General features: G+C 41.1%; 1 protein-coding gene across 8 annotated transcripts in view; it reads right to left on the bottom strand.

Annotated features, from left to right (window-relative positions):
* Positions 1 to 14,237, bottom strand: part of OPTC (opticin) — a 90,834-nt gene that overhangs the window by 22,098 nt on the left and 54,499 nt on the right. For all 8 annotated transcript variants that reach the window (XM_056557828.1, XM_056557835.1, XM_056557833.1 and 5 more), the window contains one exon: positions 12,831 to 12,989. In XM_056557828.1, the coding sequence (XP_056413803.1) occupies positions 12,831 to 12,989 (159 nt within the window). The remainder of the gene's footprint in view (positions 1 to 12,830; positions 12,990 to 14,237) is intronic.

The raw sequence follows: 14,237 nt of genomic DNA, 5'->3' as shown, positions 1-14,237 counted from the left end.
GTTTTCCCCCACTGTATAAATCCCTTCACATTTATTAATGTGTTTCATGAGGGACAGAGTTTGGGTGTATCTCAAATTGTGGCTCATTGCACCAGAATCTCTCACATACACTGGAGATCAAAATTAGAGAACAACAACACAATTTCCTAAATGTCAAGGTCATAGCGTAGAACAGAATAAAAATGTAAATGAGATAATTGAAAAAAGAACACTGATCAAAATTAGAGAACAATTCCAGATACCTGCAAGTTAGTGGTGCTCTCTGCTGACACCTCTATCCATGTCAGGAACTGTCCAGAGCAGGAGAAAATCCCCATAGCAAACATATGCTGCTCTGGATAGCTCCCTACGTGGACAGAGGTGTCAGCAGAGAGTACTGTGGACAGATAGAAAAGAAATCCAAAAAATAAAAGAATTTCCTCTGTAGTATACAGAGGCTATTAAGTACTGGAAGGCTTAAGATTTTTTAATAGAAGACATTTACAAATATGTTAAACTTTTTGGTACCAGTTGATTTAAAAAAAAATAAAAAATTGTTTTCCACCGGAGTACCACTTTAATGATCTGACAAACCCTATTTAACTGGCAGCCTAACTTTCCAGTTTTCCCTGACTTTTCAAAAATGGTGTGCCGTTCCAAAGTGAATGAAACCCTCCTACAGCAGGTTGTCCAGGTGAAGGCTAAAGGGGTGACCCTATCAGCCATAGCAAGAGAAGTTGGTCGTTCCAAGTCTGTGATTTCCAGAATATTGCATCTTTACAACATCACAAAATCATTCAAGTCCCCCAAGAAGGCTGGTTGCCCTCAAAAGACAAATGCAAGAGAGGATAGGATAATGCAGAGAATCTCCATGGGTAATCGTTTCAAAACTGCAGCTGGAATTGCTCGCCAGTTCAGCACTGAACAGGGTAACAATCTTTCTCGTCATACAGTATCTCCACGTTAAAGAGCATTTGGACTGAAAGATCACTCTGCAGTGACCTCTCATTAGCAGAAAGAATCAAAAGGCTGGACTCACCTTTGCTGAGGAGCATGTTGTATGGACAGAGAAGTAAACACAAATTTCCCCTTGGTAGAGTCAGGGACCACACTTCAATATAATCACAATAACCAAGGGCATAAGCCCGGGGCACAAAATCCCTTATAGGAAAACTCCCCTTATTAAAATATAACTTTTATTTTATCCCTTCTTAAAATCAATGGGACCAGTGACTTTAAAAACTATGCAGTACATCCCCAGATATTGCAAATGAATTTGGGATAAACCCACTTATATGTATGTGCCGGGGTCTGCAGTCTCCCTTCCTAAACTGGGTAGCTGTAGTTCAGATTAAAATCAGTACTTTGACCCTCTACTAGTGTCACGATCACATCCTATCGGTCCAGCCAAGACATTAAAGAGAGTGTGATGGTGCAAGGGTTAAAGCCACCAGACCTCTGGGTATCCACTACTAGTCCCAGCAAGTCACCAAATTAACCCTTAGATTAACGTGTTTCCACCAGAGCTGCCTTCAGAAAGGTGAGCTCCTATATTTAGAGATCAAAGACCAGAGCTGATTAATTAAACATTTAATCTGATAAAAGGTATCACAGTGCTAAGTATATAAAAATACAGGAACAAATGACAGACAGGTATAACAATATATAAAAGAGTTTAGCAAGACAAGTTCAGAAAACAAAAATGAAGTTCTTACAGCATGATGGTATAGCAGTCCTTCAGTGAGTGAGAGTCCAGCTTTTATCAGTTTTTTTGCACAGCCTTCAACACACTGAGTCTAGCATTGTTAAATATTATATATCTGCCTTTTTGGAGGGAGACTCCATTCTCCCCTCCCCTCTGATCCCACCAGGGGGGCATTTCTGTTCCTGGCCCTCTTATCTGGTTGATTATATGTGGGACCAGAGTGCCCCTTACATCCTGCTGCTTCAAAAGAGACTCTGACTTCAAAGGAGATACAAACAAACAGCCAAACCCCCAATAAAATGCAATACACAACAGGATACACTGTCTGAATGACCTCTCACCCATGTCTTGGATAATCCATCACACACAGTTATAATTTATAATACACATATAGGATTTTAATAATCAGGCCTTGGGCCTGACAACTAGTTTATGGAGGTTCATGTTACTCGCTGTGAAGACACCAGAGGCCAGAGGGTACATTCAGACGAGCAGATTTTCGCAGCATATTTCGCTGCGGATCTGCTGCTGAAGGACCTTCTCTATGCTGGCTTTACATGTGCCTGCTCGAAGCGGCAATACGCCGCTATGAGAAGACACACTGCGATGTGCGAGTCGCGGCGCACATGCGCAGTATACTCGCACATCGCGGCAGCTCATTGAGCAGGGGGAGCGACCGCGATGTGTGCGAGTACACCATGCATGTGCGGCGACTCGCACATCGTTTCAGTGTGTCTGCACGTAGTGGCGTATTGCCGCTCCGAGCAGGCACATGTAAAGCATAAAATATGCTGCAAATCCGCTCATTTGAACGTACCCTTATGAAGGATTTATGGACCCATTTTCCTCAGATCAATGAAACTAGGTGCTAGTTTCTACAGCAACAAAGATATAAGCCTTCTCCATCTCCAAGCACAGTCATGACAACAGAGAAGTGGAGGTGAATCCTTGTGGTTATAAGGAAAATGGAGGAGGTTCCTTACCAGCTCAGCAAGAGTTGTATAAGAAGAAAAAAAAATTGAGATAGAAAAAAATAATTTAGTATTGAGGAGTTATGTTTGTAATTTCTGATCTCTATTTGTGTAAAAGTGTGTTGGCATCTGTAATACAGATTCCATTCATGGCTCCCACTAAAAGAGGTTAGGACACGTGTGGCACTGTTTTTGGAATTAAAAAAGCTCTTTTTTTCTGTTTCCTCTAACCCATTTCTCCATATGCCTTCTACGTTAGGCCTAAGCCTTTTATTTATTAAATTTTTTTAGCTTTCCATCCCAGTATTTCAAATAATGTAATTTTAATTTTGTTTTTCATTAATAATGACTTGTGAGGGCTTGCTGTTTTGCATAAAAAGTTGAATTTTTAAATGCCACCATTTTGAGATTCATATATATCTTGTTTCATATATATATATATATATATATATATCTATATATATAAAACTCAACGTTTGTGTGTGTGTGTGTATGTATGTTCCACAAAAACATCCGAACAGCTAAAGATATTCACATGAAACTTGGCACACATGTTACTTATATGTCAACAACAAACATAGGATAGGTGATTTAACCCTTACTCACCCCCATTTGCCAGGGGCGGGGTTTATGTTTAAAGTCCCATACAAGTCAATGGGAAATATATGTTACTGCATAACTTCCAAACAGCTGGAGATATTTCGATAATACTTGGTCACATGTTACTTATATATCCACTTGAAATATAGGATAGTTTATTTAACCCTTAATTACCCCCATTTGTGAGTGTCAGGGTTTTTGTTTAAAGTCCCATGCAAATCAATGGGAAATGTATGTTCTCACATAATATCCGTACGGCTGGAGATATTTCAATACCTGGTACACATATTACAGTTATGAGGATGCGATGGGAGGTCGAGATAGGAGGTCAAGATAGGAGGACGGGATGGTCGGGATAGGAGGTCGAGATAGGAGGTCGAGATAGGAGGATGAGATAGGAGGACAGGATAGGAGGAAGGGATAGGAGGACGGGATAGGAGGTCAGGATAGGAGGTCGGGATATGAGGACAAGAAAGGAGGACGGGATAGGAAGTCGGGATAGAAGGTCAAAATAGGAGGATGGGATAGGAGGTCGGGATAGGAGGTCGGGATAGGAGGTCGGGATAGGAGGTCGGGATAGGAGGTCAAGATATGAGGACAGGAAAGGAGGTCAGGATAGGAGGTTGGTATAGGAGGTCGAGATAGAAGGTCAAGATAGGAGGACGGGATAGGAGGTCGGGATACAAGGTCGGGGTAGGAGGTCGAGATAGGAGGTCAAGATATGAGGTCGGAATAGGAGGTCGAGATAGGAGGACGGGATAGGAGGTCGGGATAGGAGGTCGGGATAGGAGGTCAAGATAGGAGGTCGGGATAGGAAGACGGGATAGGAGGTCGGGATAGGAGGTTGGGATAGGAGGTCAGGATATGGGGTTGGGATATGACAACAATATATGAGGACCGGATATGAAGTCAAAAGCTTCCTCTATTGATTTTCCTCCACAACAAGGATTAGGAAGGAAAAACCGGGCAACGCCGGGTACTCAGCTAGTATATATATAAAACAGCATACAATGATGACATATATGTCACACAAATAAGTAAACCACCTAGAAACTTTAAAAAGGGCACAACAAAGAAAAGACCCCTGAAGCATAATATCAAGCTGTAAAAAACTGACAGTGTAACAGTAAATCAACTATAATCACAGAAAATATATAACTGTACATATGATTTTTTTGGTTTTCTTTTCTATTCTATTTTTTTAAAGGCATATTAACTCCCTTAACGACGCAGGACATAAATGTACGTCAAAATTACAGATCACGGTGCAACTGGAGTCAATTCTGACTCATCCGGTTCTAGTCTAGTGTTTTATAATTCCTGTTTGGTATCCTGGAGTCTATTCAGACTCATCCGGTTCTGGTCTAGTGTTCTATGGATTATATTTCTGTTTCCTACTAGGTCAGCATCCTGATCACACAGAGTGGGCCCGCTGGCTAGTAGTCTACTCCTTTATTGGAGTGGGTGTCCTGTTTGTTTCTGTTCTGTGTCCCAGTGTGAACAGTGTTCTATGATTCTGATTTTCTTAGTGTTTTTTCATTCAGTTCTTCCGTCCATCCCCTACATCTCCAGTATTCTGCTATATACCTGTTCCATACCTAGTCTTGTTCATTTTATCATGTCTACCGTTTATCTGGATTCCGATTTATGAACTGTTTGTAAGTTTTTATTCTGTCTGTATATCTGGTTGTCTGGTAGTTTTACCATTCTGTTTCTGGCCTTTGACCGACTATGTATATTATTTGTTTTTACGCCCACTGCACTTTAGCGCAGTGAGGGACTGTCTCCAAGTTGTCGATTTACCTTTTAGGGCGGATGGGCAAGTTGACAGGGAGAGTGTATATAGGGTCAGCTTAGTGCTCACCCTCCTTGTCCACCCCAGTCAGTCATGACAACTATCCTGCTCTGGAAAGTCCCTTTAAAAGTGTGGTTTAATTAATGATATATTTTTATAATTTGGACATTTCCGGATACGGCAATACCACATATGTTTATTTAAATTTTTTTGTATGGGAAAAGGGGGGTGATTCAAACTTTTATTAGGGAAGGGGTTAAATGACCTTTATTAACTTTTTTTTACCACTTTTTTTTTGCAGTGTTATAGCTCCCATAGGGGGCTATAACACTGTAAACACTGATCTTTTACACTGATCACTGCAAAGCCATAGCTTTGCATTAATCAGTGTTATAGGCGGTTGATTGCTCAAGCCTGTGTCTCAGGCTTGGAGCAATCAATCGCCGATCGGACGTGACGGAGCCAGGTAAGGGGACCTCCGCTCACGTGCTAGATGATCAGGACATCGCGATTTTATTGCTGCCGGGAAGCTTTCACTTTCATTTTAGACGCAGCGATCAAATTTGATCGCCACGTCTAAAGGGTTAATAGTGCGCGACACAACGATCGGTGCCGCACACTATTAGCCACGGGTCCTGGCTATCATTATCCTCTGGGACCGACCCGGTATGATGCGGGGTCACGGCGTGACCCTGTTTTATTTATCGGGACCGGGTGTAGGGTGGACAGGTACGCCCTTCGTCCTTAAGAGGTTAAACATATTAACTTTTGTGCATGTAGTTATGATTTTTTTCAGAAGTAAGACAAAATCAAATCTATATAAGTAGGGTATCATTTTGATTGTATGGACCTACAGAATAAAGAGAAGGTGTCATTTTTACCGAAAAATTTACTGCGTAGAAACGGAAGCCCCCCAAATTTACAAAAAGGCAGGTTTTTTTTCAATTTCGGCGCACAATGATTTTTTGGGTATTTGCTTAGATTTTTGGGGAAATGTATGATGTCATTAAAAAGTAGAATTGGTGGCGCAAAAAATAAATAAAAAAATCCATCATATGAGTGCAAAATTGAAAGGGTTATGATTTTTAAAAGGTGAGGAGGAAAAAACGAAAGTGCAAAAAATGGACAAACCCTGAGTCCTTAACCCCTTAAGGACCCAGCCATTTTACACCTCAGGACCCGGGCATTTTTTGCAATTCTGACCACTGTCACTTTAAACATTAATAACTCTGGAATGCTTTTAGTTATCAATCTGATTCCGAGATTGTTTTTTCATGACATATTCTACTTTAACATAGTGGTAAAATTTTGTGATAACTTGCATCCTTCCTTGGTGAAAAATCCCAAAATTTTATGAAAAATTTGAAAATTTTGCATTTTTTTTTACTTTGAAGCTCTCTGCTTGTAAGGAAAATGGATATTCCAAATAAAATTTTTTTTATTCACATATACAATATGTCTATTTTATGTTTGCATCATAAAATGTATGTGTTTTTACTTTTGGAAGACACCAGAGGGCTTCAAAGTTCAGCAGCAATTTTCCAATTTTTCACAAAATTTCCAAACTCACAATTTTTCAGGGACCAGTTCAGGTTTGAAGTGGATTTGAAGGGCCTTCATATTAGAAATACCCCACAAATGACCCCATTATAAAAACTGCACCCCCCAAAGTATTCAAAATGACATTCAGTCCGCGTTTTAACCCTTTAGGTGTTTCACAGGAATAACAGCAAAGTGAAGGAGAAAATTCACAATCTCCATTTTTTACACTTGCATGTTCTTGTAGACCCAATTTTTGAATTTTTACAAGGGGAAAAAGGAGAAAATGTATACTTATATTTGTAGCCCAATTTCTCTCGAGTAAGCACATACCTCATATGTCTATGTAAAGTGTTCGGCGGGCGCAGTAGAGGGCTCAGAAGCGAAGGAGCGACAAGGGGATTTTCGAGAGTACGTTTTTTTGAAATGGTTTTTGGGGGGCATGTTGCATTTAGGAAGCCCCTATGGTGCCAGAACAGCAAAAATCCCCCACATGGCATACCATTTTGGAAACTAGACCCCTTGAGGTACGTAACAAGGAATAAAGTGAGCCTTAATACCCCACAGGGGTTTCACGACTTTTGCATATGTAAAAAAATAAAAATAAAATTTCACTAAAATGTGTGTTTCCCCCCAAATTTCACGTTTTTGCAAGGGTTAATAGCAGAAAATACCCCCCAAAATTTGTAACCACATCTCTTCTGAGTATGGAGGTACCCCATAAGTTGACCTGAAGTGCACTACGGGCGAACTACAATGCTCAGAAGAGAAGGAGTCATATTTGGCTTTTTGAGAGCAAATTTTGCTCGGGGGGCATGTCGCATTTAGGAAGCCCATATGGTGCCAGGAAAGCAAAATAACCCCCACATTGCATACCATTTTGGAAACTAGACCCCTTGAGGAACATAACAAGGCATAAAATGAGCATTTACCCCCCACTGGTGTCTGTCATATCTTTGGAACAGTGGGCTGTACAACATTTTTAATTTGCACAGCCCACTCTTCCAAAGATCTGTCAGACACCTGTGGGGTGTAAATTCTCACTGCACCCCTCATTACATTCCGTGAGGGGTGTAGTTTCCGAAATGGGGTCACATGTGTTTTTTTTTTTTTTTTTGCGTTTGTCAAAACCGCTGTAACAATCAGCCACCCCTGTGCAAATCACCTCAAATGTACATGACGCACTCTCCCTTCTGGGCCTTGTTGTGCGCCCCCAGAACACTTTACGCCTACATATGGGGTATCTCCGTAGTCGGGAGAAATTGCGTTACAAATTTTGGGGGGCTTTTTTTCCCTTTTACCTCTTGTCAAAATGAAAAGTATAGGGCAACACCAGCATGTTAGTGTAAAAAGTTTATTTTTTTACACTAACATGCTGGTGTAGACCCCAACTTCACCTTTTCATAAGGGGTGAAAGGAGAAAAAGACCCCCAAGATTTGTTAGTCAATTTCTCCCGAGTACGGCGATACCCCATATGTGACCCTAAACTGTTGCCTTGAAATACGACAGGGCTCCGAAGTGAGAGCGCCATGCGCTTTTGAGGGCTGAATTAGGGATTTCCATAGGGGTGGACATAGGGGTATTCTACGCCAGTGATTCCCAAACAGGGTGCCTCCAGCTGTTGCAAAACTCCCAGCATGCCTAGACAGTCAACGGCTGTCTGGCAATACTGGGAGTTGTTGTTTTGCAACAGCTGGAGGCTCCATTTTGGAAACCGTGGCGCACCAGGCGTTTTTCATTTTTATTGGGAGGGGAGGGGGGCTGTGTAGGGGTATGTGTATATGTAGTGTTTTTTACTTTTTATTTTATTTTGTGTTAGTGTAGTGTTTTTAGGGTACAGTCACACGGGCGGGGGGTTACAGCGAGTTTGAGCTGCCGCGCAAAATTTGCTGCATCGCAAACTTGCAGCCCGATACTCACTGTAAGCCCCCTGCCCATGTGAATGTACCCTGTACATTCACAGGGGGGGACCTCCAGCTGTTGCAAAACTACTACTCCCAGCATGCCTGAGAATGTTTGGGAGTTGTGGTTTTGCAACAGCTGGAGGCACACGGGTTGGGAAACACTGAGTTAGGAAACAATGTTTCCCAACCAGTGTGCCTCCAGCTGTTGCAAAACCACAACTCCCAAACATTCTCAGGCATGCTGGGAGTAGTAGTTCGGCAACATCTTTAGAGCCAGATGTTGCCGAACTACAACTCCCAGCATGCTGGGAGTTGTAGTTTTGTAACATCTGGAGGACTACAGTTTGCAGACCACTAATACAGTGGTTCCCAATCTGTGCCCTTCCAGATGTTGCAAAACTACAACTCCCAGTATGCCAAAACTGTCCAGGCATGCTGGGAGTTGTAGTTCTGCAACATCTGAAGGGCCAGATGTTACAGAACTACAACTCCCAGCATGCCTGGACAGTAAGGGCATGCTGAGGATGTGTAGTTTTGCAACATCTGGAAGGGCACAGTGGTCTCCAAACTGTGGACCTCCAGATGTTGCAAAACTGCAACTCCCAGCATGAACAGACGCCAAGGGCTGTCTGGGCATGCTGGGAGTTGTAGTTTACAGGGTCCTATTACAGCAATGCATGTCGCTTTACGGCGACGTGCATTGCTGTAAAGGGCCCGACCGCGGCTGAAGATCTACTCACCTGTCGCCGCCGCCGCCATTTTCCTCGCCGGGATCCGGATCTTCAGGGACGAGGTAAGTACCGGGGCCGGTCCCCAGCACTCCCCCGTCCCCCGCTGCGTCCTCCGGTCTTCCTCCCGTCCTCTCCGGACTTTCAGGGGCCGGGCAGGACGGGAGGAAGTAACCGCCCCCCCTCCTGCGATTGGTCGGTTAACTAACCGACAGATCGCAGGGTATAGGAGGAGGTGGCCGGTTTGCCACCTCGCTCCTATACGTTAGCATGGTCCTGGCTGTCAGCCGGGATCATGCGAAATTACCGGGTGGTCGGGTCCCAGAGACCCGATCAGCCCGGTATCGCCGCAGATCGCAAGGGCGATTTCCCTTGCGATTTGCGGCGATCGCCGACATGGGGGGCCTACATGGCCCCCCTCGGCGTTTGCCCTGGATGCCTGCTGAAGGATTTCAGCAGGCATCCGGTTCCGATCTCTGCCCGGCGAGCGGCAGAGACCGGAAAACGCCATGACGTATGCATACGTCATGGGTCCTTAAGACCCAGGGTGTGATGGCGTATGCATACGTCATGGGTCCTGAAGAGGTTAAAGGGGTACTAACGTGGAAAACTTTTTTTTTTTAAATCAACTGGTGCCAGAAAGTTAAACAGATTTGTTAATCACTTCTATTAAAAAATCTTAATCCTTCCAGTACTTTTTAGGGGCTGTATACTAAAGAGAAATCCAAAAAAGAAATGCATTTCCTATGATGTCCTGACCACAGTGCTCTCTGCTGACCTCTGCTGTCCATTTTAGGAACTGGAGAAAATCCCTATAGCAAACATATGCCTCTCTGGACAGTTCCTAAAATGGACAGCAGAAGACAGCAGAGAGCACTGTGGTCAGGACATCACAGGAAATGCATTTCTTTTTGGATTTCTCTTTAGTATACAGCCCCTAAAAAGTACTGGAAGGATTAAGATTTTTTAATAGAAGTGAATTTACAAATCTGTTTAACTTTCTGGCACCAGTTGATTTAAAAAAATAAAATAAAATAAAAAGCTTTCCACGGTGGTACCCCTTTAGGGGGTTAATACTTATAATGGCATCTAAGGTATTATTGGAACTTTTGTTAGACTAGAAGATAGAAATAGACCATAGAGAGTACTGATTAGTGCTATGCCTTTGCATATCACTGAACAGTATAAGCAATCGAGTGATTGTTTAAAATGTAGTTTGTAAAAAAAATTAAAAAATTAATATATTTTATATATAAATTTTCATTTCATATAAGCCCCTCCCCAATACAATTACTCCCACCCTCTTTTCACATTTAACAAAAAAAAATTGCAAAAAAAAAAAGATTATAAACATAGTTAGTAATAAATTAAATAAAAAGTAATTAAAAAGTCACATATAGGCAAAATTGGTACAGATGAAAACTACAGATCACAGTGCAAAAGACTACAAATTTATATACTTAAAAAAGTTAAAGGGGTCAGAAAACAGCAATTTTAAACATACAAATTTTGTTAAAAAAGCTTGTTTTTTCTTTTCTTTCTTTTTTTTAAGCATTACAGTACAGAAAAGCAAAATAATTCCAAAAAATTACACTACTTGAATTTAAAAAAAATAAAACTAGTAAAAAATAAAAAAAATTATTATATAGTATTTTGTTTCAAACTCGTAGGGTGTTTTCCTATTTCCCTATTGACTTGAATGGGGTCTGCAGGCAAAATTGGTACAGATGAAAACTACAGATCACATTGCAAAAGATTACAAATCTGTATACATAAAAAAGTTAAAGGGGTCAGAATAAGGCATTTTTAAACATACACATTTTGTTAAAATAGCTTGAGATTTTTCTTTTCTTTTTTTTTTTTAAAGCAGTACAGTACAGAAAAGCAAAATAATTCCAAAAAATTACACTACTTGAATTATTTAAAAAAAAAATAAAACTAGTAAAAAATAAAAAATGTATTATATAGTATTTTGTTTCAAACTTGTAGTGTGTTTTCCTATTTCCCTATTGAATTGAATGGGGTCTGCAGCAAAAAATTGCCACGGAGAGCCGGCCCCTTTCAAAATACGCTCCTGTGATTGCACCCTGATGTACAGGGTCTGTGGGGTTTTAGCCTAATTTTCTGGCAATGCACGACGGGCAATGCGCCAGATTTCTGTCTCACAACCCTAGGAGAAAGTGTAAGTTTCACTATAATAAATGCTCATCATCTTGGCAGTTTTTTGTAAAGTGTTCTTTGTAAATATCTAAGTTTTAAAATTGTGTGTGCGTGTTTTTTTTTTTTTTAACATTTTCCTCCAGACATATTTTTTTGTTGCACTGTACATATTATGATAAAATAAAGGGGTCATTACAAAGTGCAATTTATTGCACAGAAACAAGTCCTTATATGGGACCGTGGATGGAAAAATAAGAGTTATGTCTCTTAGAAGGATAAAAAAAATAAAGTGCAAAAATGACAATTGGCCCAGTCCTTAAAGGGGTACTCTGCCGCAACATCTTATTCCCTATCCAAAGGATTGGGGCTAGGATGTTAGATTGCGGGGTTCCCGCTGCTGGGGACCCCCGTAATCTCCATGCTGGCAGCGGCAGCATCAGTGATGTCACACCACGCCCCCTCCGTTCATGTCAATGGGAGGAGGTGTGACGGCTATTATGTAGTTGTCACACCTCCTCCCATTGAAGTGAATGGCGGGAGCGTGGCGGCCACATCGCCAGTCATCAGGCATCGAGCGGAGTTCGCTTCATGCACCGAATGATAAGGTGCCATGCTGGAGATCGAAGGGGTCCCCAGCAGTGGGATCCCCGCAATCTAACATCTTATCCCCTATCCTAAGATGATTGCAGGGGAGTACCCCTTTAAGGCCATAATGGGTTCAGACATGAAGAATGTTACAGCATTAAGGGGCAACTGTGTCATACACCTGAATGGGGATTCCAGTGATCAATGCAAATGCTACCAAAATGGTATTCAAAATGCAGAAATTTTGCTACTAAACCCAGCATGTGCTGACATATTGTTTTATCAACGTATACAGTGTTTGCTTAGCAGACCCAGAAAGCAGACATTGATATTCTGTTCTTGATATCAGATCATTCTCTGCACTAACAAATTGGAGGGAAACTGATTGTTTTTAAAAAAAATCTAAAGTTTTGAACCAAATGTTTCTAAAAATGTTTTATAACTGATGCTTTCTTCCTTTATTTAAGCATTTAGCATGTCTGCCCCCTGCAGCCCTCCTGACAGCATTATCAGGATGTGATTCTGCTAGAGCAGTGGCGCTTGCTTTTGCAAGATTAGTGCCTACATGCATGTTTTCAGACATGAGAAAATCCCTTTAAATGTAATATGCGTAATATGAACATATTTTATAATATATTTACATGAACATCATCAAACTACTTGTGAAGTGCTAACTTGTTAATTGAACAAATCCTTACCTTTCTTGATAACACATTTTTGTACCTATTAAGGGTAGGGTCACACGTGCTGTATTTTCCTACCCATTGATGTCAATGGGTGGCAAAATAAGCTGCAGCAAATACCCTACCCTTTGTCAAAATGTTATATACGAATCCAACTTTAAAAACTGTAGAATTACATACCAAGGCCTGCAAAATTTTGGGCTCGAATGTGACTAATCTTGTTAAACCGGGCATACAAGTAGGTAGTCTCCTTAGGGAGTGGAGGGAGAGTCGTCAGGTCTACATCATCACAATAAACAGATGAACCAAGACATACACACACTAAGCAAGTTGGAAGATCTAGATTGAAAGAGAAAACATAAAGGAGACATTTTAGCAATTTTTCTAAACAAAAGCCTGAGAAATATATAGAAGTCTTGTCATGTGTTAATTATTCATAGGGCTATGTCAGTGTCCTGCACATATGCAGAAATATTCTAACTTATTTTACCACCTTTTGCACAAAGATGAAGGAAGATCTTTACACTGTGATAATTCTTTCCTGCACCATGTAAAACCATTTAGAAATATTCTTTATATTTGGATTTTTATTGGGATCTGCCTACAAAGTAAATGTAAAGTGACTCATAATCTCAATAAAAAAAAAAAATGCAGTGTCAGAGTAATTTCCATATGGTACCTGTGTCAAGGTTCCATTGTGCTGTTGGTTGCCCTGGGATACCATAACGTTATCATTTATCTATAATTATACGTGGCATGATCCAGTCCATTGAATGCATCTGTGGTTGGGTTTCTTCTTCCATGGTAGGGCACTTACTCTACCCCGCTGCAGTCTGGATGAAATGGTGTCCATGCACAGTAGACTCTCGCTCAGTAATAAGTTACTAGGAGGATAGCCACCAAAAGGAGATAAGCCTCTGAGAAGACTTTCTATGGAAGGAGGCAGCCGACCACTGGCACATTCGATGGATGGATGACCTGCTTCCAAATGTGGACCAAATGTGGTTTATACAATTTTTTTGCTTGCATTTCACAAGTACTTACTGCATTCAGTCATCCCCAACGCAACCACAACCGCAACACAACTGCACTGTGTGATTTTACCCTAAAAGGGCAAGCAACTATTAACATCCCTTTTTGAAGGAGAGACACAGACTAAGAGACTCACCTTCTGGCTTGCTCTCTGTATGTCCCTGTAAGAAGTACTATGAGAGCAGCATTTAGTATCCTCCAGTCTTATATAAACATTTTATAGGTATAAATATAAATCTGGATTTTTCCAAAGCATTTGATACAGTGCCACACCTAATGCTTGTTCTGGCCCCTATTCTCTATAACATATGTATCAATCCCCTTGTAGAATGATTGCACAGTCAATGACAATCTTTGCAGATTATGCTAAACTCTATAAAATGGTTAACACAATAAAGGACTGTTACAACTGGATAGGTTGAAGGCTTAGGCTAAAAAGTGTCAGATGAGGTTCATCACTGAAAAATGTAAATCTATGCTCATGGGGAGGAAAAATCCAGGCTGGGATTATGTATTAAATAGGAGAACACTGGGGACAACTGATTTAGGAGTTTT

This window comes from Hyla sarda, chromosome 2 (genome assembly GCF_029499605.1).
Source record: "Hyla sarda isolate aHylSar1 chromosome 2, aHylSar1.hap1, whole genome shotgun sequence".
Classification (NCBI taxonomy): domain Eukaryota; kingdom Metazoa; phylum Chordata; class Amphibia; order Anura; family Hylidae; genus Hyla; species Hyla sarda.
Note: the sequence above shows the minus strand (reverse complement) of the source record. Positions and strands in the feature narration are given on the sequence as shown.